The sequence below is a fragment of the Petromyzon marinus genome, chromosome 9 (assembly GCF_048934315.1).
Source record: "Petromyzon marinus isolate PM22_M1 ecotype Great Lakes invasive population chromosome 9, UKy_Petmar_22M1.pri1.0, whole genome shotgun sequence".
Taxonomy (NCBI): Eukaryota; Metazoa; Chordata; class Hyperoartia; order Petromyzontiformes; family Petromyzontidae; genus Petromyzon; species Petromyzon marinus.
In genome coordinates this window covers 9,108,996-9,133,396 of record NC_133675.1, presented here as the reverse complement: position 1 = coordinate 9,133,396, position 24,401 = coordinate 9,108,996, and the positions used below count along the sequence as shown (strand labels likewise).

At 43.3% G+C, this 24,401-nt stretch overlaps 1 protein-coding gene across 4 annotated transcripts in view; it reads right to left on the bottom strand.

Moving 5' to 3' along the window:
- LOC116940576 (RING finger protein 122-like) overlaps nucleotides 1-17,723 on the bottom strand; it is a 70,315-nt gene extending 52,592 nt beyond the window's left edge. Inside the window, exons 1-2 of one of the 4 annotated variants that reach the window (XM_032950559.2) lie at nucleotides 17,618-17,722; nucleotides 17,099-17,376 (exon numbers count right to left, since the gene is read on the bottom strand). In XM_032950559.2, the coding sequence (XP_032806450.1) occupies nucleotides 17,099-17,132 (34 nt within the window). In that variant the 5' untranslated portion in view covers nucleotides 17,133-17,376; nucleotides 17,618-17,722. Of the gene's footprint in view, nucleotides 1-9,929; nucleotides 10,282-17,098 lie in introns of those variants that run through there. The other 3 variants (XM_032950560.2, XM_032950558.2, XM_032950561.2) reach the window with 3 other exon arrangements.
- Nucleotides 17,724-24,401: the final 6,678 nt, after the last annotated feature.

Below are 24,401 nucleotides of genomic sequence, written 5' to 3'. Positions count from 1 at the left end.
TCCATTATAATGGTGCCTTCCAACAAGGAGATTGTGGACTCAAAGAATTACATCATTTGTGGGAGATATGCTCAATATAATGACTGAAAGGTTTTCACTGGGTCTTCAAAAGCCTATCTGTTGGCACAAGGACCACCAGCTAAATATTAATTTCCAGCTTGAATTAGAATCGCCTCACCTCCCCCAACCTTTCTAAGCAGTTTTCGATGAGTAATGTATGTCTCCTGCGAGTTTTTCAGATTGTGCTGTATAGCTTTTCGACATGTTGATTGATACCTACAGTTCCTGACGAAGCTCTCAGCATGTTGAGTGGAACGTCGGATATGCTGATCAACACGCGGTACAACCCAACAATAAATCTGACAGGAAAAGTGCGATACATAAACTTGAATGCACATGAATTTAAAATACTTTGGTAGCATGCTGGTATATTGGTTTATCTCAACCATCTCACTCCAGACACAATCGAGTCCTTTTCAAAGGCATGCGTGATGTCACTAATTCATAAATAAATTCCCCTACACTCCTGGGATTTTTTGCAAACCCAAACCTTCACTGCAATCATAATAAGGGCAGACCATAACACACAGAACGATGTATTCGACTGGCCAGCAATGATTGTCTTGGTCGGGCTCACGTCCGCGTATTGTTTCCTTAATGGAGGCATTCTCGTGCTTTTAACCCAACCTATGCTTCCTGTTTTCGGAGTATACAGGACAGTGTCATCTGGTCTTCATGATACAAGGGAAACAAAACAATGGACGACTTTGATGTTCCTGGGCCAAGCTGACTCATAGAAGTAACATTTCCCCACACTTTGCAATTCAGTTTAATATTTTCCAATGAGGACTTCATACAGACTGAAAAGGAAAGCACATGTACGTACATAGGCTTCTCGGGTCATGGGGGTTATGGTACCAATACTGCACCATACTGATCAGTGTGCGCTTATGAAGTTGGGGACCCAGGGACTGGTTCAGTATCAGATGGCAATTATGTTAGCCGTAACCACGGCCGAGATATTCAAGTCAGGTCAGCAGGTTCATTGTGCAGTTCGCTAACGACTGTGCAGAAGTAATTTAAATTAATTGGATGTGGTTCACAAAAGACTACATTTTTATCAAACACAAAATAACTTTTACTGAATTGTATGTCTTAAGAATAGAATAAGTTACTTCCCCCCCCCCCACCACCTCCTTAAAAAAGCTTCATTTCATATATGCTCTTGAATCCCTGTAACATAAAAAAAAAAATCTTACACAGTCCAACACAAAGAAAGGGCTCTTTTTTGGGAACGTTAGCTTTATCCACCAGTGAACTAAATGCTCGAAACAAAACCGGATAACCGTGTGCTCCTTCAATCCAATAGAGAGCATACTCACAAGCGCTGCCATGCAGAGATCTTCAGTTGAAAGTATTTTTTTTAGGCGGGGGGAGGGGGGGGGGCTAAAGCAACACTCACAGGAAGACAGTCGCGGGGGAGGACGCGAGCCGGATTCTAAAAAGGGGAGGTGAACAAACCTCCTCTGCAGCCTTGCTGCCGCACTTGTGCTGCGTTTGCCACGCGGTAAAAATCAGAGCACATCTCGAACAAAATGTCTTTGGAGAGATGACAGCCACGAGGCACGTGATCCACGTGACATTTTCAAATGTGCTAATCTCACAGAGGTGGCTTGACACAATGCCTTTTGTGTGTGTAGTGTTTGTGGGGATTGTCTGACTGTGGCTGCACAATTAATCTTTCGGGGTTTTTTTTTTTTAAACAGGAGGGGGAAAAAAATAGCACAGTAGCAAATGTACACCTAAAATTAGGCGGATTTGAAAAAAAATTCAGCAAGCTGATACTACAGAGAAGTAATTTAACAGAAATTGGCGATATTCCTCAGGACGCTGTACTCATTCTCAGCAATATTGACGTGTTTTTTTTTAATCTTTTGCATTTGTTGCTGCTGTGCACGCGCAGCACGAAACTCCCTCGTAAAAGTGGGGGAAACTGGCTAAACCGGACCATCTGTACAACAAATCAATTCCGCTCAAAACTCAAGACAAAAATAATTGGTAAAAAAACTACTATGTTCAATGTACACACTTTGATTTGCACTCAAAAGCAGAAAATTACATACGAGCCCAGAATTCATAAAATTTTACGTGCTGAATAAAAGCGGGTGGCTTGCATAATGCAAATTAAACATATTGAAAGGAAACCACCCACTTTTATTCAGCACATTAAATGTGATTAATTCTGGGGTCAAAATAATTTATTTCCTACTTTTGAGTGCAAATAAAAGAGTGTACATTGAAAAAATTGTTTTTTTATACCTAAATTGTGTCTGGACAATTCGAATATATTTGAAATAGTGCAATAATTTTTTGATAAAAAACACGAAGAGGCCCAGGATCCCCGGGACCTGGACCGGTTGTTGTAATGCAATCTTGAATTGTCACGCGAGACGAGTCTTTGTTCAACATTTCAGCTCGTCACGCTTCGTAGATCCAAGGACATTAAGCGTCGAATATTTGAAAGAATATAAACAGACAACAGGGCAAGTTAATTAAAAGTGTGTAAAAAAGGGACATGCCTGAAAATCAGCTATGCCACGACATAAGTGTTTCCCCCGAACAAGTAAAGGTGCGGGCCCTGCAAATTTTTTTGCTCAAGCCAAGGGCAGAAGGGCCTTCACCAGATGGAGTTCTACGGTGTCACTTTACCCGACCATAGACGACCTGCTGATCGACCAAATGTGCCACGGTGGGTGTAGCCATTTATTTTGCGGGTGGACAGCGGCGGAGATTTAGGAAACTCGCACCGTTGTTCAGAAGCATAATCTTTAGACTGGAAGAATCCGATGAGCTATGAAGCTCTTTTTCACAGACGTCACATAATGTGTCCACGGTCACGCCAGAAGATAGAACCGGTGACCTCTGAAATGCAAGCAAGTCCAGTGTACTAACCATTACACCACAGTAGCAACCCACTAAACATGTTTCCCAACCAAAAGCAAACATTACAATAACCTGTGCATTCTTTTTTTCAAATTTCAACATGCCTCAGCGTTCAGGGTTCAATTCACACAATCAAATCGTTTGTTGTACAGCACTGCAGTGTGGGCATATATATGTAGTCTTCTGTTGGGCTTTTGAAAATTACTAATCCCGTGGCTGAATATCAGCACATCTGTCAGCACACTGATCGCTGCTTTATGTTTGCCCTTTAATTTGACGCACGCCAAAATTCAGCCCTTCGTGATGGCGCGTCTATCAACACGTTTCTCGATTAACATCCAAAGGGATAGCTCTTTCATTTTTTCTATTGCTTTTTCCAGGATGTATAGTGCACTGGTTGTTGCATAGCAAGACTGTGAGAGATGGCGACGGCTTGGGGAGTCTTTCATTATGGATGATGACGATGACGAAGACAACTGCATGTGGAAGAATTTGAAGCCCTTCGCTGTCCTTTCACTAAGAAAGTGAACTTACAGTACTCAATGGACAACTGGTACAAATATAAAATTAGAGACTGAGTACAGGAATATTTTTAATTTATAGTTTCACATTGAACAACATTTAAAATCCATTTATCTGCTCTGATGTGGTGGGGTGATAGTGGTGGATCCTATTTAAAGCACAAATTACTTCCTTTGACAGACCTGTACAGAACAATTTGTCAACACTTCAGTCACTCTTCTTACAAGCGTGAAGGCTCGCGCACACCAGGAAGAATTTAGTATTTCCAGAGACCACATCCACGAGACTCCTGTCTATAAATATTAATCGGTAATAGATTAAATTTGCCACCACTTCTGAATCACTTCCTCTTATCCGTGATAAGCCCTGTATAATAGGATGCATTTTCCATCACTTGTAAATAATTTATCTTACCTGCGAATAAGTGTGGATAATCGATTCATTTCAGGGTACATATAATATGCTAGTGGGTAAGAGCAGAACATATGGAAGTAATTTCATCCTATATTTCCAGGAATGATATTCTTGAATTCCTTTAAGAAACTATCATCAGATTTCGATTTAAAGCTTTCGTGACTGCAATGATTCATCTTCTTTGGTTCTTTCGGTAAAGTCACGTAGAATGAGAATAAAATAATAAATTGATAAAATAAAATAACACAATAATATTCTCACGACGTTTCGGCCACAACACAACTAATCGAGTCTCTCACCTTTCTGAAGAGATGCCGCGACTCTAAGCTTAAAAGCCGTGATCTGAACGTGGCTCTCTCACTCCAGCGCTGTCCTACCAGACAGTCTCGCTCCCTTCACCTGATGAAGGCCGCTTGTGTTGTGGCCGAAACGTCGTGAGAATATTATTGTGTTATTTTATTTTATCAATTTATTATTTTATTCTCATTCTACGTGACTTTACCGAAAGAACCAAAGAAGAAAAAACTATCATCAGACCCTATTGCATTGAAATGATAACCAATGTTATTTACATGACAAATGACTGCTTGCTATCTCATGAAAGAAACGTAACCTTTTCGTGGAAGAATATACTTTACATACTGCGTCAGTGCTGTACTTGCTCTTAGGCCAGAACTGCTGGATATCCGAAGCAGTCAGGGGCTCAGGGCATGGCTGTGTTGGCGCACACACGTGCGTGACAAATGCGGTGCCAGTTTTCATGGGAATCTCTTTTGATCACAGCCTCCTGACAGAGGCTCGGGGAAATGTCTCAACTGATATCATCAATTCAGGCCAGTGTCAAGTTAAATTAAACCAAAATAAGGGGCCTATTCAAATATTGGTATAACTACTTTGAATTAATGATTCAGGCTTTTTTTGCAGTATTGGACAATACAAAGCATAGCTGTAAAGTGTGATCTGGTTCCACAGCTGGCATGTGACTTTAAAATCTGGGTTTTTATGCCATACATGCAGAGGTAGCCTATATTAAAGCCAGCAATGCCGACTGGTTAGACTGTATTGGGGAAAAAATTGATTATTGTAGAAATGTACGCGTCCAAGTTCATGTTTACTGCAGGGTAAACCTCCCAGAAGTTGAGGCATCACTCACAAGAGCATAAGTTTGCACACATGTTGTGCTTTAATTTGTTAACTATATTTATATATTCAAAACACTGTAAATTATAAAAATTTGTAAATTATCAAATAATTTACATTATTTTGTACGTGTCAAAGTTCGTGCTTAATTTACATTATTTTATTTAATTTACATTATTTTACTGCTCGATGAAGGCCTCCTCATGCAATGTTGATCATGAAGGTTTGCTTGACGACCATACTTAACCATGTTGCTCATTGGGGGTTAGTGAAGTGGGGTGGGGGGGGGGTCACAGGACCAGTTCAGATTTAACTCGTGACTAATGCTAGCCATGGCCAGGCATCGAACCCAAAAAAAAAGCTGCTTTCAATATTTTTGCGTATTTCATACTTAACAAGTAATGAGGACATTAAACAGCATAGCATGTTATCTAAATTGGGGAATGAGAGTTGGAAATGATTAAATATCTTGCGCACTTCGAGCCCCTTCGTTCATAACCTAAGAAATACAATACCGAGAAGTGTCAGACTTGCAATGGTTAAGTCACAAACCCTTTCCCACTGGCACAGCCGAGTCCACTGCAGGACCCTCACAGTGCCCGTGGTTTTTCACTGCCTATTTTCCATGTTGACCCAGAACCAAACCATGCTACACCAGCCTCACCAGACAATTGAATCAGGCTCAGGGCCAAATAGGCCCAAGGGCGGGGCTATCGACGCATTAATTGCGTGCGACGTCAGTTCCATATACTATGAGTGCACAGCGTTGGTGTAATCTACATTTGTCTCGCTTCCTGCATTGCATAACGATGTCAGTGACACGACTCGGCTTCTGCAGTCGGGGAAAAAAAAAACCCGACGCCTCCTGTGCAGGCTCGGCCCCAATGTGACTCGCTTGCACAGTGGAAAAGATGTACAGGACTATCTTAGGTTTCGTAGTGGCAGCCCAGGAAATAAAACAGATAACCACCAACCAAGATCACAGCCGTTACTACAGCATTACCTGTAAATAGCCACAACAAAAAAAACGCTAAATCATGCTAAAAGCATCGCTACACTTTACTTGCATTGGAATTCGATGGCATTTCTAAATAATTTTACATTGGTCAAGCAGTTCCTGCTGCTACCCGCAGCGAGCACTAGCCTGTAAATAACCACCTGCATTCATCCTTTCCACATACCTGTCTGCCACATGGACACGTACAATATTATCCATTCTATTTCTATTACGGGGGGAGCAGAGTGCAGTGGTTCACGAACGGCATGGTGAACTTGGCAACCCAAATTCAATTCACGGCCATAGCTAATATCAGCGATATATTAATCTGTCCTGGAAACTCCCCCCCCCCCCAACCTTCACCAACCCACAATGATCAGGCCATCAGTGTGAATTATGGTAAAACCTCCCCCATTGACCGATGTGGCATTGGGGAAGCCTCATTCATGTAGCAGATTAACAAAGGGCTGCAGATGGATTCATATATTTTATAAACAACTTTTATTTGAATAAATGGTTCTCATTAGAACGTAAAGAAAGTGAACTGGAAATCCAGTGATGAGCCAGAACATTCCAGGACAGATGCTGGACTGCATAAACAAGGACGTGTGGGGTCAATGATTTGTCTCAGCACAGCAACATTAGCATCAGTGGTTAACGTGCAGATAATGTATTTTTTTAATTATATGCAATTGTGAAAAATAAGCCGACATTATGTATATCTTTTCATTGTATTTATTTTGACTGCCACCTACAAAATTATTACCTGGATTCGTTATTATTCCACACAGTCATGCAAAGAAAGTGGTTATGCGGTAGAATAAAAATATGGAGTACGTATATGGATGAGATACAGGACCAGACTACATTTCATCAGCAGCAGCTGCAGCCATGAGCTATCCACTGGTGGATGAAGGTCTCCCTAATCCATTGCCATCTCTCAAGGTCTATATTTATGAAGCTCAAAAAAGTCAATGTGATTTCCCACTCAAATTCACGTGTTGTGGAGCACGTTTATGTTTACCGTCTTGAACTAGCGGAATAAATCAAGTTCAAATGGTGCAGTGATGGGACACACTCAAAACACTGTTTCCAGATTTTGATACTTGATGGCAGATGTACCGTGTGATCAAAGATCCCGGTGCCCTTGCACAACTGCACATTTGAAAAGCAGAGAGATATTATTTGGTTATTGTCCTCTCAATGTGTAAAGAGAAGTGAAATTCATCAACCAATGAAGCTGTAACGTGATGAAAAACTAGACGTTGAGAGAAAAAAGTGGGTGTTTCAGCAAGACAATGTATGACCACACTCTGCATGAGTAATGCAGATATTGTTGGGAAAGCATGGATCGGATCTTCCGGAACATGCGGCACAAAGTCAAAGTCCAGCGCTGTCAAAATTCCATCTATTCAGACCCCTGAAAGAAGCCAGCATCATAGAAATAAATATATACCCCCATGACATTCGGAAGTTTGTGGGCAGCTGAAACAAGTGTATTCTAGCAACGGTTGACCACGTGGACTTCCAGCGTGGTGATGGAACGAAGAAATCAGCTCATGTGTAGGCGCGAGATGGATTTTTGCATCGCGAAACCGTAAAAAAAAGCGATGGCTTGGGAAGGCCTTAATCCAGAAGTGGGCAGATCATGGCTGATAAGGACTACAGTATATGCAGATAAATATCTCGTTTGTCATGCTGAAGTTAGCAAATGTTTTCTGAAAAAAAACTACTTTTGTCTCATTACATATTGAAATACCATCGTAAAATATAATGTATATGGAGATGTCACGTGGAAGATAACTTTACTGCTTATGTTGATGACACACAATCTAATGGGTGTGTTTTATGACAACATTGAGCGCATGGAGATAAATCACACATGTTCATGTAATCTATGCTCCCTGCATCCAGCTGGTTAGTGCTTCACAACTCATGTCATGCCAATAAAGCGCACTTGCATTACTGCACTTTTATACCTTTGCAATCCACTGCTGGATAAGGGCCTCCCCACGCCGAGTCGGCCATGGGGGATGCTTGGCCACACTTCACCACACTGATCAGTGCAAATTGAAGGTGGAGAGCAGAGACATGGGGGGCACTGAAATACGGTACAACAGATTCAGCTGCGCTGCCCTCTACTGACAACGTAGCCCCAGGGAATGTATTACCTGAACGTAATTTTTTGTTAAGTTTAAGATACAGAGGCTCAGTTTGCATGTTTTGTGTTGGACAGTCTAAAAAGCAGCGGCTTCTCAAAACTCCAGCTCTCATGACCCCCCTATTGTGCAGCGTTTCCAATATTACCAACCATCAGGTGAGTGCAGCGTGCATTGAATACGTTTTCACATAATTGAAAAATGTTTCTCATGGAAAACTGTATTGTGGGGGCGGAGGGGAGTTTGTGAAGACTGAGGTTTGAGAAGCACCTAAGATCACTGCACATGGGGACTGAGGTGGCATAGAAAAACAAACACAGCCACTGCATCAACAACTGTAAGCTATGATTTAAAGCTTTCGTGACTGCAGCAATTCATATTATTTATTGTTTCCCTTCAACGTGACTTTACCGAAAGAACCAAGAATATAACTGTAAGCTACTTACTCGAAGCCAAGGATTTATACTGGTAGGAACGAAGTTGTAAACTGAGTGTACCTGCCTGCAATAGATAATGTGTCCGTCCGTCCCCTTTCAATACTTTAACGAAGTGAAATCTCGTGCTGTTGGGGTGTAAAAATAAAATTGCGCAAAATTCCAATGTTCCTACCAGCCCACCCTGCAGGGACCTATTACCACAACATTTGATACGTCATAATCTGTCACACACATGTGCTGGCAAATCATAGGTTCTTAGCAGATCCGAGTTTGACTTCACCAAAGGAAACAGCCCAAACAAAAGTGACCACAGATGACGGCGTTGGGTGGTAATTCCAGGTTACACCTGCGGGTTCTCGTGACTTCATTTCTCTCCTCGGTTTGGCAAGGAAATAATTGCTTTTCCCTTGGGTGGAGACCAGTGTCGAAGTCACCTCTCTTCTAAAAATAGAACTGCACGACTTCACGGCGCGTTTTCGCACACTTTATCGGATTTGTTCAACTGGGTCAGGTTTTTTGCTGAAACGTAAACTCCACTCAAAAAAATTGAGCCATCGTGACTTAAAGAGTAATACGATCACCGGATCAATTAATGTTGAACCAGGTTACAATGACCCACTTGAAAAACATACATACAGAAGGCAAGTATTTATAATAATTTGCGGTACTTTGTCCAATCCTTTGCTGGATGAAGGCCTCTTCACATCACATCACATATCTGTCGTAGAGGTAATTTAGAATAATTTACTACTCTTGTCAGTATGGATTGTGTGAACTTGTGGGTGGGGGAGGGGGACAGATCACAGAACCGGTTCAGGTATCACTCGCACCGCTGATGTCAGCCATGGCCAGAGGAATCAAATTCAGGTAGCTGGGATCAGAACACAGAACATGAAACACAACGCTACCCCCCTCAACCCAAAGTATTTACACTGTGAGCTCTCGCGAAAGGAATGCCGAATAAGTTTACCGTGCTCATAAATCATTGACATGCTCTGCTGCTACCTTACAAATTGCACAGTAAAGTTACAGAATGGACAACAATATTAAAGGAACGTTTGCAAGGGAATTTCAGTGCTTGTGAAGAAGTAAATGATCACACCCGAAAGCTAAATGTAAAGAAATTCAAACACAATCCACAGTTACCTCCCTTACCTTGCTTGCTCCGGTCACACAAGCGCACACAAAGGAGCCACCACTGTGTATGGATGTAACAAAAAATAATAATTCAGATATTAACTTGAGCGCCGTCTCAAAGTAAAACGGTGGCAAGCTTGTGCGCTAAACACATGGGGGGAAGGGGGGGGGGCACTGTACCTGCTTCACTGAATACGGTGATGTAAAGATACGCTCCAGCAGCGGCGGCAGCAGCAGCACTGTGATGCTCGAGGCGAAGAGAGGAGCCAGGCAAGTTGACACACGCTGCTACACAGCTCGGGGGACGGGGGCTTCTACCACTCTCTTCTCCGACCAACTCTTCAAAATCAAAAGGCAGCTGCGTCGCACATTAACGCTCCACAGAAACCGCGTGCCGTGGGCCGACGACGAGGGCAAGGCGAGTAGGGGACATCGTCCGACGGAGCCGACAACGCCTGAGCTGGGGAAAAACGCCACGGAGTGGAGCGTCGCTTTGAAATGGGATGGGCTGTGACGCCGGAGAAGCCGTGCGTTGTGGTGGTGGTGGTGGTAGGGGGGGGTGGGAGGCGATTAAGCAGCGTGGGACGGACCCACCAAGAAGCAGATTGACAGTCTGCCCATCCGTTCGTTCTCCCTAGATTCTCTCTCTCTCCCCTCCCGTCCACATCACCTCACCTACAATTTTGTGGCCGAGCTAAGGTTTACGTAGGCTAACCTGAGAGAGGAAAAAAAACCGGCACGTGGCGCAATAATATTGGGTGGGAAATTGTTTTTTTTTAGTTTATTAGCGCCTCCTACACGTCTTCGGTGAATCATTCTAAACAGGAGGGTCCCGCGGGAAGGCTGGAAACACACGGCATGTGGACTCAATATGTATTGTTCATGGGTACGTATTGTTAAAGGGTAAAAAAAATGCCATCGGTTTTCTTTTACACGCAAAGGCTCCCGCCAGACTGGCAGATGGAAATAAAAATAAATAAAACACGACAGTCGACAAAGCAACCAAACAGGTCTATTTTAATGCGCGCCATGCAGCAAAAGAAGGCATCCGATTTCTCACAGACACGCAGCAGATAAGATGCTACATCACCGCACGTTGTGCTGGCCTTATTTTCAACGAATAGCCACTCCAATTCAAGATCGACGTATAGAATGAGTAAAAGAACACGCTTACGTGACTCTGCTCGACTCTACAGGCTTTCCCCCTCTTCGCTACAGCACGCGATGTTAAAAGGTGCCTCGGGTCACCACCACCGCCAACATCTTTGGCGCTGTGCCCATGGCCATTCTGAAACGTTTGTGTTTTTCTCATGGCAGGCCGGGGGACCATTAACGCAGGACAATGCTTCTCAGCGCATCGCACCGCCATCGTTCATGCTCACAAAGGCACGGACGGGCTCCATGATTGCGACTAAAATGAAAATAAACGCGTAACAGTTCAAGTCTTCCAATCTTCCACAACAAATGTCGAATGTGGACAACACATATCAATCGCTTCTACGAGAGGCGCACAATAACAATCAATGAACAAATGCAGGCACTGCCCCATGGAACATTGTAAACGTTCAACCCACCTCCCTCCCCCTACTATATATAAAAAAAGTACTGTATAATTCTTGAAGTGGCTGTCCGACTCCTGTGCCATGTAGCATCAGCCACTGAAGCATCACGCCTGTTGCATCCTACTAAAATAACATTCCGTTTTGAGGAGTGACTTAGTATTGTTCACTTTAAACCAGGAGTGGGGAAACTTTACTTACAGAGGGCCAAGTAAGACTTGCCAAATACCTTTGGCCGGCCACACAATTACACAACTCACTTATCCAATAATAACACCAAAAAGATACTCATGTCGACCAAGTATTAAAAAAAGCCATTGCAGTGACAGAATTTACTGAGCTACGCTAAAATTAGAAACAGTGTTGCCTGGTGAAAAGTATTTCCCTCTAGTACCCGACTAGTGTAGCTAAGATGGTGGTAGTGATGGATAAACATCGTTTGCTGGCCATTTTTAAGTGGTAGCCCTCATTTGGCATGGGATGTATGTAAAGTGTGTAATTAAATCCGTCTGTTCCCCCACCACTTCTATAAACTCTTTTTAATAGATCCGAATGAGGCCCGTCTGGGAAAATCCCATTATTTTCTTCATTGGTACACTTTAACAAGGAAAAAAAAGTTGAGTGAGCACGAAAAATTTCATCACATCATCGCCCACAGAAGCACACTTGCCAATCACGTGGGCGTAATCTAACATTTCCATTCAGCTCTGAGTGGCATAGCAATGCCGATGCGTTGGAAGTGGAGGATGAGGACAGACAGATTGAGATGTCGCCGACTTTATTGGTTTGCTACTGATGTGTAAACATGGAAATATTCACCGCCTTCCCAGTGATTCCATGAATTGCTACAATTTGTGGTGTTGGTTAGGTTAAAGAACCAATAATTTTTTATCTTGTTTTTACTACATTATTTACATTGATTCTCCTTTTCGATGTCTTATAGTTTTGGTTGCTCCATTTGACAAAAATGGCACGTTATTAGCACATAATTAGCAGAATTAAATAATAGCTTTCATTATTTCGTCAATCTTTGATGGATGAAGGCCTCCACACTATGGTCGCCAACTGTCAAGGTTTGATCCAGGCAGGCGACGACCGGACAGTCTGGGAAATTGGCATCGTGTTCCGGTGGCAACAATTGATTTGTACCGAGATCTGGTGGCATTGTGTTGAACTTTTTTTACGGTAATGTATAATGCACAGTTTTGATAGCACTAGGCTGAGAAATACAGATGGCAACCCGACTCCACACGTAGCTTTGACTTTGGCAGTTGTACAGCTGATACTCCACGACGCTGAACCGTGCCGGGTGGTGAAAGGGGGTGGCCTAGGACCTGTTCAGATAGCACTTGCCACGAATATCCACTGTGGCCAGGAATCAAACACAGTACATTGTGCTAACGACAGTGGGTAACAAGCACAGTTAACAAAAATGAACGCATCAATTAACACTGCCTTCAAATGAAAAATATCTAACAGACGACGTTTTGGGTAATGGACCTTCTTCATAGCACATAGAGACTAGAAAGAGCAGATAAGAGTTGGGGACTGCGCCCAGGTACAGTGCTGTACAGATACGACTAATAATATGTGCAATGATAGTAGATGCATACAGTAAATAATACATATTATTCGACGCGTGCATCGCAAGTGTAAGATTTGGATCTATGCGTCGTTAGATACTTCACTGGTTTGCTTGACATAAAATGCAGGCGCAAGTCTCCAAAATGGAAGGTGCATGCGTCTCTCTCGATGCGGTACCACTACACGGCCCTATCTAATCACATAATCGGCAGCAGACAGTACATTACCACACTAACAGCACAGCTGCTTCCATCGTGCCTGTACCTTCATAATATTGTTTGAAAGGACCACATGTGTTGTTTTTGGACATCTTTTGTTTATACTGGACTGTAATATGTGTATTGCAACCACATGGCTATTTCTTTAAACTCGAACGCGCAAATGCTTATAGTGAACTGTATATTTTTTCAAACAGATTAACTCCCACTGTCTCAACTATGGTACGTGCAATTTGTTGAAATGCACGACTTATTGTCTCTTATCTCGCTGTTATTATGGTGCTGTAAAGCAGCAATTATTTGCCCTAAATTATCTCTCAATTATCTTTCAATTATGTCGAAATTGTCTTCAGGATCCACCCACTGCCAATTAAATGCCTATTCAACAGGTTTTCTGTGATATATTTCCGCGGGTTGTGGTCATTTGTAGCTTTTAGCACCAATTTACATAGAATTCTCACTCAAGTGTAGTTATTTTGAAGCTTGGGGCGACTTCACACACAGACAAAATCCACACACAGTTGTACATATTTTTGTTAACCAAACTCTAGCCCGAGCTACATGTGTTGCATTTTTATTTCACATGCAAATAGAAACTGGCATAATGTAATTGGCAGCTAAAAAAATAAGGACAGCTGTCAGCACCCTTTTATCAGTCCACTGCTGGATGTAAGCCTCCCTACACCTGACAGTAATGGAAGTTGTTTGACCTAACGTCACCATGCTGATCATGAGGGTTGGTGATGGGGTTGCCCAGGCTTCGTTCAGATGTCACTCGCCACCGAAGCTAGCCGTGGTCAGTATCAAACCCAGGTCACCAGGTTGCCATAGTGCAACGCACTAACCACTGCGCTTCTGATCATGTACACAAACAACACCATCCAACATTTAAAATATTTCATGGTTTACATCATTGTATTTCCTCAATGTGAAAGTGAACATCGACTTATTACTTATTTTCAGTCATGAAAATTCGATACTCCTATGGTAGGCACCAGTTATTCCAAAGGACAGCCACTGTTGCCTTTCCACAAAGTGGTACTGTACTAATTTCATTGACCAGAGAGGGACCTGGATTTGAACTCACAACCTGCTCTAACCACTGCACCATCTGGTCACACAATTCTATTTACCTGCAGAGTACCATATAAGTAATTACTGTAAATGGCTCCAGTTAAGTGTGTGTATGCTAGGCACATTTAAAATGTATTGCTCGTTTAAAAAAATGTAATTTTACTTTAATGTGTCTGGTCTAGTAGCAAATATGACAATCGTGGTAGTAAAATATTAATTTAAACAAAACACCGGTGACACCGCGCCGCAATAACTTGACAGACTAGAATATTAAACATCGTCTTGTGTCACTTAAAATTCAAGCGTCTGGAAAAAGGCCACCCACGACCCATAAACATAATTAATGAGCAAGCACATTTGAGACTGACTGCTGGACACTGTATTACAAACAGGAAGGGATAAAAGACCTCATCTTTCCATTTGCCAGCAATCATTTGTTCTCTGGCAATGGGCATGGCAATTGGTGTAAAGCCAGCACCAACCGGGGGTCTGCGTTTTTCTTTTTCATTACTTGTGCAAAAAAAAAGAGCACACAGGTTGCACTGACCTGTGGTATCTTCCTGGCAGTTTGGAGGTGGACTGGTATTCAAACACTTGTGCTGCCTGTTACCTACTTCTGTGGCCCATGCTTCATAACAATGGTAATGGGGCTGCCAACACTCAAGCCGACAAGCAGGGAAAAACAGAAAAATATAAAAAATGATTGGTTAAAAATATATCTTTGCCCATATGTCACCCTGTTGCTTTATTGATGACCCTGATATGAACTAGATGGTGGATTTGAGTGCTTTCTTCCATTACATCCACACCCAAATTCAAATACTGTAGTGCTATCGTAAGTTAAAATTGGGTGGTGCGATGGTGTTGCAGTGCCTTTGAACCCAGTGAACTGAGTTCAGTTCTCGGTCACAGTGAAATATGAACTAGTCCTGGGCACCCTCCGGGCTTCACAGCTCCACTTCAGGGCTGATGGGAAAGGGGGGGGGGGTCAGTGGTGCAGTGGTTAGCACACTGTATTATATGGCCCGAGTTTAATTCCTGCCCATGGATAACATCAGCTGCCACTGATATCCGAACTATGTCCTGCCTCCCCCATCACCATGCCCACCTCACCCCCACCGATGTCACTAAACTCTTAATGGTCAAGTACGGTGGGGGAAAAAAAAATATCCAGCAGTGGATTAACAACGATCTGTATTTGTGTTACTTGTATTACATAAAGTACTCTCGTATCCAGCAATAGGTATACTCACACTGCGTTTTATTTACCAAAAGAAGCTGTCACTGCTGTCAGCCTCAGGCATTCAGAAAAATAAGCCAATAAAAACAGCTGAGCAATAAAGGCAATCACAACAAGCATTCGTTATCAGTTGAAAGGATTCAACTTAGAATTATTTTGACGATGTTCGTTTGGCATATACGGTGGTCTAAGGGAGGAAAGGAAACAAAAAACTGGCAGACAGAAACTGAGAGCTCAGTCGACCATTTAGCAGCTATTAGGTGCTGTAAACACAGCCCACCAATAATTGTAGATTGAGCCTGTGATCCCGACTAGACAGCCAATGGTTGGAGAATGTGGCAGCCAATCACGAGTTGAGAATGCGTGGCATATTCTGTTGTCAGACGAGACGCATGTGAATGCGATACCAACCAAACAATGTCATTTAACATAACAGCAGTGCTGCTGTTATGTGATTATGTGAGCCCTTCGTCCAGCAGTGGATTGATTAATGCTGATGATGGTGTATTATTCATCATCATCAATACAATAATCCTCAAATAATGTGCTCTCATATTTCGTTCTTTAAAGATCGGGCCTGTCATCCAGCGGTGGATTTAGCATGGCTGATGGTGATTGTGACGAATAAAGTATTTTATATATTTAAAAAAATATGGACACGTCTGATATTCAGTGCATATAACTTAGGAGGGTAATGTGATTGCGTGTCATAGTGTTATTTTGAGACACTCCTGAATCCACTGTTGAAGCCACACACTTAGACCATAGCTTTAGACACGCTGATACTTTTTGTTGAATTAAATAACGGCACTATCTGCATCGACTGCAATCAGTGGAGTGAAATTGCTAAAAAAAAACGAATAATCCCATTATCAATGGGCTCATCGATTTAGTGGCTATTCAGACCTGTATTGCCATAGCTTAACAGACGGCACACACGACTGGCATTGGCAGCGAACCCAGCAACGACACGTACTGAATTTGACATGAAGGTGTACAGTGCTGCGCTGTAATGTAGTCGGCATTACCAGTGAGCAGACTAACAACACCACGGCACTGAACTCTCAAAACGCAGCGCACGATACAATAAGAGGGACGAAATTAATCGCTGTACAAAAAACAATGGCAATGCTGTGAGGCACAGTGCTGTAGTAACCGTACAGTGACATGTAAACAAACTGGAATTGCATCATGCACCAGTGGCCTTCCCTGCTGATGTGTGTGGAAGCGCAAAGCCCTGCAGGACTTTGCAGTGACACACACACACAACAGCACAACAACGCTACGACAAAGACAACCCCCCCCACCCGCTTATCGCCTACACACGGAGCTCTTGGGCCAAGTGCTATTAGCGAGAACGAAACACACACACACAACACATGACACGCCAAACGACGATAACAAAACAACAGTGGCATTGTCGGCATCAGCTATGAACCACAACAGCACCACCACCACCACAGCACCACCACCACCAAAGCCAACATCATCAGCCAGCAGCAGAATTCGCATTTAGCAAAAATCGTATTTAGTTTGCCAAGACACTCGCTCAATGATATTTCCAGTCACGTCAATGTCAGGGACGGGGGGGGGGGTGCAAAACAACAACAACGACGACGACGACGAATCACAACAAACATTGAGCCGTTTGCATCGAACATCGTCGCTACTCACGGTTCACGACGCACGTCAGCAGCGAGGCGTTCATGAATGACGATGCCCAGCCAATGTCTCCCGCCGTCTTCTTGATGTCTCGGGATGGTTGCTGGGGACGGTGGAGTGGGGGGGGGGGAATTCCTCCTCCTCCTTTGCCTCTCTTCCTCTCTCAAGGCAGCGCTGTGGGGAGGTTGCCACGTCTGTGATGGCTCTTGTCACCGACGTGTTCGAGCCGCGCTAGGCTTCCCCCCGCCCGCCACCCCTTTGTTAGATTGTGTATGTTGACACAATACGGTCTATAAACACGCGCCAGAGACACAGAGGGGACAAGAGCACACTCCGGGGTGGTGTATTGCTGCTGCTGCTGCTGTGCGGGTGGTGTCACGTTCTTTTTTGTTACGTGCGACTGGCTAGAAACGCCGCTCTTCGGACAATGTTGTGTCATCTCTCGCGGAAGAAAAAGGGCTGAATTGATTTGTGTGTCTGCAATATCTGGCTGTGTGTGTGTGTCAAGGAGGGTTTAATCTCGCTGCTTACATGGATGATGATGATGGCTGTGTTGCCGCAAAATCGCGAGACGGATCATGCTCTCCGTGCGCCCCATGGCCGATTCTCAGAGGGCGCGACACCTGGCGATTTGAATGCGTCAACGTCTTTTCTTTTTTTTTGTGTGTGCCAATGTGGTAAAGTGGTGAACGGAGAAACCCCCTCCAAGCAAGGGCTGAAATTCAGCCGCGGCTGCCTTTGGGGGGCTGAGATCCGGAAAGTATTTCTCGATTTTCCTGCCTCCACCCCCACCCCAGCGTCATCCCTACTCGGGGCTCCAGGGATGGTTTGAGTCCCACGAAAAATATTCCATGAGAAATTGAAAGCGAAAACCGTGGGGCAAATCCAATCTTAAAACTTAAAATCAGGCACCATCTGCCATGGCCAATCGACTGCTCGACGAAGGCCAATTCGACAACCATGAACACAAAACGAAATGAGTGAAGGCTTGCGGCATGTGTGACATGACATTTGCAAGAATGGTACGTAAAGTACTGCATTGTGTGTCGTGTCTTGTTTTGTTGTTTAAGGCATTTTTACTCCAGGGTTAACATTTCCAAGCATAAAAGCTTAACCCAAGAGAAACGATCTGTTTGTTTTTTCAACATCTTTGACCAATGCCCAACCAGGGGCTTGGCCAACAGGCGAAAAGCCAAAAATAAAAGTTGCCAAACAGGAAAACTAACTAAAACAGGAAATTAATAAAACCTTTTGGAGGCGCGGACAAACGGACAGCAAAGCCTGCCAAATAGGGGCAGAGACACGGATAGCCAGGGTAGGCAACTAAGAACAAAACAAGTCCACCGAGACAACCTCGGACATTCGGTCTGGGAGAGAAATACACAGCACAGGGTGTAAAAAACAGGCAGTCAAATTACACGCCGAGCTATCAACTGTAGCACAAAATACAGAGTTATGACGACAGATACTTGGCAGTGACCGAAGGTGTCCAGACTCTCAACTCCGACCCATGCATCAGCCAGTTGCTGCCAGACCCAGGCTGGTGACAGCTGCACCGTGAGTGGGTGTCACAGGCCAGTCGTGGGTGGGCAAAACTGTGACTGCTATGTGAATTTAATGTATGGTATGCTGAACGTCTTTCGCACCGTACGTGGCCAACCGTGCTAATCGGAGGTGCTAAAGGGGAAGGACTACAAACTAAACACACAAGCAGTTCTAAAGCAGTTCGTTTTCAATCTAGATTTAAAAGTGCAGAGCTCCAGTGGTGTCGTAACATCGGAAGGAAGAGCATTCCAGACGGACGCAGAAGCACATCTGAAAGAGCGCAATTCAGCGACCGTCTTTGCTCGATGGTTAGCCAAAAAGTAAACAATGGTGCAGTACCATACTCTAGCTCCACGTGGGTTCAACGTCAGAAGCTTGTGATATCCGAACCGGTCCTCCGATGAGCACAGTTGACTACGTACGGGTGCGAAAGAAGTTCAGCATATATACACACATATGGGGCAGTTTCTGCTCTCTCCCACACCCCTCGCCAACCTGAACTGATGAGCGCCGAGTAGTTTTGTCCATGACCTGGACAGCATGGGCAGGCCCCAATCCAGAGGTGATTAGACTAAGGGCTGTTGAGTTATTTTTAATTACCTAGACATTGCTGGCCACGGATGAAGTCAGTGATGACTGATCTCTGAACTGGTTCTTGGTACCCTTGCATCTAACCCATACTGACCACCATGGTGAAATACGGTAAAAAAAACAGTCATGACCTGCCCAACCGTGCACTGACAAAGGGCTGCAAATATTATTTAAATTATATTTTCATATCTTAATATACAAGAACAAAACCATCTCACGTGCGTAACTTAAAGCATGTCGGGCAATTCTTCGTACGAAATTTCTGACAACTTAATTTTAGTTTCCACACCAAATTCCCCTTTTGATGGGCATGAAGATTTCATAGAAGTGTCAAAACTGTTCGACACGCACTGATCGTTAAGCGTTTTCCAATTCAACGTTAATAACGTGAAAGATATTGGCTCGAACACATTTTTAATGTTGACTGACACGCCTAGACAGGAGATACATTCCCGTGTAGTTATGACCTGCACGCCAATTTGCTGATGTTTTTGTTAAGCTGGGTGTGGAAGCCATGCAAACTTGTAATCTAGACATGTATCATGATAATATTATCTATATTTCCAGGAAAGCCTCGCTGTAGAGTCTTCGAGACTCTTTTCAGGAGAGCTGTGGATTGCGGTGATTAAGACACCAGAGTACGTATCTGGAGAAAGCGCACAGATGCAAGCAGGTACCAATCAGAGCCACGCACAAATATATTGAAGATATTTCTGCACTGCCATTCTTGGCCATTCAGAAGCCCTGTACTATGCTCCCAATTTATATACATCATTTTTGTTTCTTACGTCATGATGCACATATAACTTCATAAATAAACATAACCTGGTCGCTAATGCTCATTAGTCCACACAGATGGATACAAGAAATGTAATAGTGTACTGCCATCTCCTGGCCACTTTTCAGGCTACCACGTTCGGGAGTTCCACAAGGCACTGTTGAAGCACTTCCTTATTATTTTTGCTGTCTATATGACTTGACTTTTTTTCATTCCACGTCAAACCCTCAATGTACAGGTTAACACAGAATAGAATTTACAATCTATACCAGAGGCTTGAGAGTTTTCTTCATTTATATTCGGATTCCCGTAGCAGCATTTTGTTCTGGTTGAACACTGCTTTACCCATAGGTCCAATTTCAATGGAGCTTTTGCCATCTGTTATTATGCTCCCTAAATGTTTAAACTGCTTGACCTGTCCCAGATGTTTTCCTTCAACAGTGATGTTAAACTTTCCGCAGCTGTTTAATAATGTAGTTAAACATGCATTGCATGGAGGGGGGGGGGGGGGCATGCTTTGAACCTAGCCATCTGTGTCACACACCAGTGGCATACGCCTGATTGACATGGGCCCTGGCACAAGGACTTAAATGAAGGTCCTTGCCTGATCTCCCCTTTCTTCGTAGCCCGGCACCTGTGCCCCTCTGGCCTGTGTCCCGCCCAGTGCAGTTGTACAGCCTGCACACTTGAAAGGGTGCTGTCCTTCCCCTGCACATCCGATTAGCACAGTGGGCGATGTACGGTGCGAAAGAAGTTCAACATACAGCTCTCACCGAGGGCTTAATTTCTGCCAGGTCTCTCCGGATTGGCGACCCCTGAATATAATTCTGCACCTTGGCACACCACATCCAGTTAGATGCCCGGTCTACTAATGACCTGCAAAACTTTCGGTGAGAAACGAAGTCCTTGGCTAGGCTCACTGTTGCACACCCCATGTTGTGCCTTAAAAGCATAAACACTCCTCTCTTCCTCGCCATTGTACACAAGTACTGTATTGCCTTAGCCACCTGCGGAGGGTTAAGACATATATCCATCGTGTGCATCTGGGTGAACATCTGGCAGCTCTGCACAACCACATGTTTACTCAGGATAGGCACAGGGAGGGGCAGGGTGTTGTGGACATGTGCAGGATCATGCTGTTTTTTCACGATCTACTTCAGTGTTCCGAACTCAAGCCTGCTCTCATCCACCCCTTCGTTTCACCGTTAGAATCCAATTCGCCTTCAACAACTCCCCGATGCATATGCACTCTGAGGCGTGCAGGAGCTAGATGGATGAATGGTTGCATCTTGACATATGTGAGAGTTGGAAATGGCTCAAGGAGACCTTCAGCCAGCAGTGTGTAGATAATAGCTGATTGCGATGATAATGAGGGTCACGTATATATCATGTTCTCAAGTGATGACAACTGTTCACACTGCATTCAAGCATGCGCTTAGTTATTATGCCCCAAATGCAGTGCAGAATTATGTGGACGTTCATAAGGTGTGGTATCAACTCTTATGCCCCCTGCTGGTAGGTTGAAACTAAAGTATTAAATGTATTTTACGAGGTTATGCCCACTGAGCAAAAATGCTCTTTTTTTTCAGAAGCGACCTGGCCACAAATTAAAGCTCAATAAAGTGGCGTATCGTGTGGAAATGTATATCAGCCAAATACGCGAAGCGCATGTTTCTAAATGTGTCGGGAGGCAGAGTAAACTCCACGCGACTATGGGGGAAACATGCAAAATCCAAATATACAGCTGGCGTCAGGGTCGATCGCACGACCTCCTGCACACCAGGCGAGGGAGTTAACATCCCGCCACTGTGCGTTTAATTATCATAAGAAATGTACTTATCACTGTCATTGTATACATGCATATTCTATTTAAGTACTGTACGGCATTTGAAATGTTATAACATATAAACAATAAACATTTACAGCCCTTGACCAATCCACTAATAGATAAAGGTCGTCCCGTGCCGTGCCAAACTTGGGGTTGTTTGACCATACTTCAACACGCTGGTCAGTTGCGGGTCCGAGAAAGCGCCACTCAGGACCGGTTCAGATATCACTTGCAACTGATGTTAACCGTGGTCGGGAATCAACACAATGTGGGGAGGCCTTAAACCAGTAGTGGATTGATAAAGGTCTGTAACATTATTGCAGCGTTATGCGATGTTCGTGTGAATGCAGGATGCAACCTTATATTTTTCCAACAGAGGGCAATATGTGACAAAGTATACATTTCACACCATGAGACGTTAACATTTTATTCAGATCTACGTGGTTTTTTTGTCTCATGCCCTATGACCTTAATAATGTTGGCAATTATTTTCCATTAGATGTCGAGACACCTCCCCAAGACTGAACTTTACATTTAAGGTTCTATCTTTGAAAAATTGCATCGTGACATAAAAATTATCATTTGCTTCTCTTTGCTGCCTTGCACGTGGCCACAAGCCCACACCGACTGTTCTAGTGACGTGTCCTGCCCAAGCCCCATTGACTGTTCTTTAGAGCCAACATGATTTCTCTCGTGTACGTGCTATTCTTTCTGTCTTTCAGTGTCATTCCAAATCATCATGTCTTCGTGCATCTTGGGTTTTTGTCCCATTGTATTGGTCAATGTCCATGTTACTGATCCATGTGTCATAGCAAGTAATATATGCAGTCCTAATTTAATATACAGTATATGATGTTAATGCATCCAGCCTGGTGGCTCATTGGCAGAGCGAGCGGATCACAATCAAATGGTTGAGAGCTCAAATGCTGGTTGACTCAGCCCATCATCCTTCAGGGGTCATTAAAATTGGTACCACTTTGTGTGAAGAAAAACAACTGTGGTTTTCCTATAGATAGATTTGCTCCTGTCATAGGACTAAAGCAATTTCACCACTGGTTCAGGCTTGTAAATAGGAAATGAGCACTAATTCAGTGCTCATTTGAGCCACAAACAACTATCTTTTTTTAGTAGGATTTTGAAACTACAGATAACAAAACAGCTACAAACATTGGCTCTGTTGGCGTCATGACAGGCGGCGATATGAATGCACTACTGTATTGGCACAGTGATGTGTGAGATATAATCACAAAATTACTGTGTTTATCGCCAATGGGGCTTTCTCTCAGTGGGTAAAGCACTATGCAGGCCTAACAAATAAATAATGGTGCATTAAAGTAATTTAATGTAGTAGCTAGGTTAGTGTATTCCATTACCATAATGCAGCATTTTTAATTGGTGTACAGCACTATGCAGAGGGAAGGCAAGCATTTGGTTGTAAACACATTAAACCAATTTAATGATTTTATCTTGCTAGCACCATAAAATATAAAAATGTTGTCCTCTATCATTTAAAATGGCATTACTTGCTTCGATGTTCAGTGTATATTGTCAAGTAAAAGTACAGCACTGCATTTTCTTGTTCACGCCACTACTGGCTGAAAGGCCTTTACAAGGGTATTTAGCCTACTCTTCCACAGTTGCCAGACATTTTGGAAGAGGTGGGTGTTCCTACACGTTGCCACAATTAATGTCAATTGACTAACTGTGGTATACTGCTGGTAACCAAACATGTAAATGTATAATCATTTTCTTTGTTTCTTTCGGTAAAGTCACATAGATAGAAAAATAATAAAAAAATGAAGTGAATAAAAATACAAATAGAATAAAAATAATCAAATAAACCACTAATGTAGACTGTGGCCTGGTTCATATTCTTAGCTCTTTCGGTAAAGTCACGTTGAAGGGAAACAATAACATAATAAAATATATAAAACAATTATTTTATTGTTTCCCTTCAACGTGACTTTACCGAAAGAGCTAAGAATATAAATTACTGCAGTCACGAAAGCTTTAAATAAAAATTTGTGGCCTGGTTATTAACCTCGGTGAACGTACTGGCAGTCTATAATGTAGACTGTAGCCTGGTTTTTAAGCTGGTGAGCATATTGTCAGTCTGTAATGTAGACTGTAGCAATGGTTATTAAACTGAGTGAGCGTACTGGCAGTCTATAATGTAGACTGTAGCCTGGTTCCTAACCTGAGTGAGCGTACTGGAAATCTATAATGTACACTTGTTATTGGTTCTTTCAGTAATAAAAAATAAAAACCACGACGTTTCGATCGCAACACAAGCGGTCGTCATCAGGAAAAGGGGGTTAGCATCTAAAGGCAAACTGTTTATAAAGGTTTAGAAATGGGCGTAGCCCAAGTGTGTCGGCAGCATGGGCGTGGCAGGTAATGTTAATGTAGCCCAAGTGTGTCAGCAGCATGGGCGTGGCAGCTAATGTTAATGTGGCCCAAGTGTGTCAGCAGCATGGGCGTGGCAGGTAATGTCGGTAGATAACAAGCAACTGCAATCAAAGGGCCGCCAGGCAATCATTGCACCTCGCTCCACACACCCACACTGCTGACGG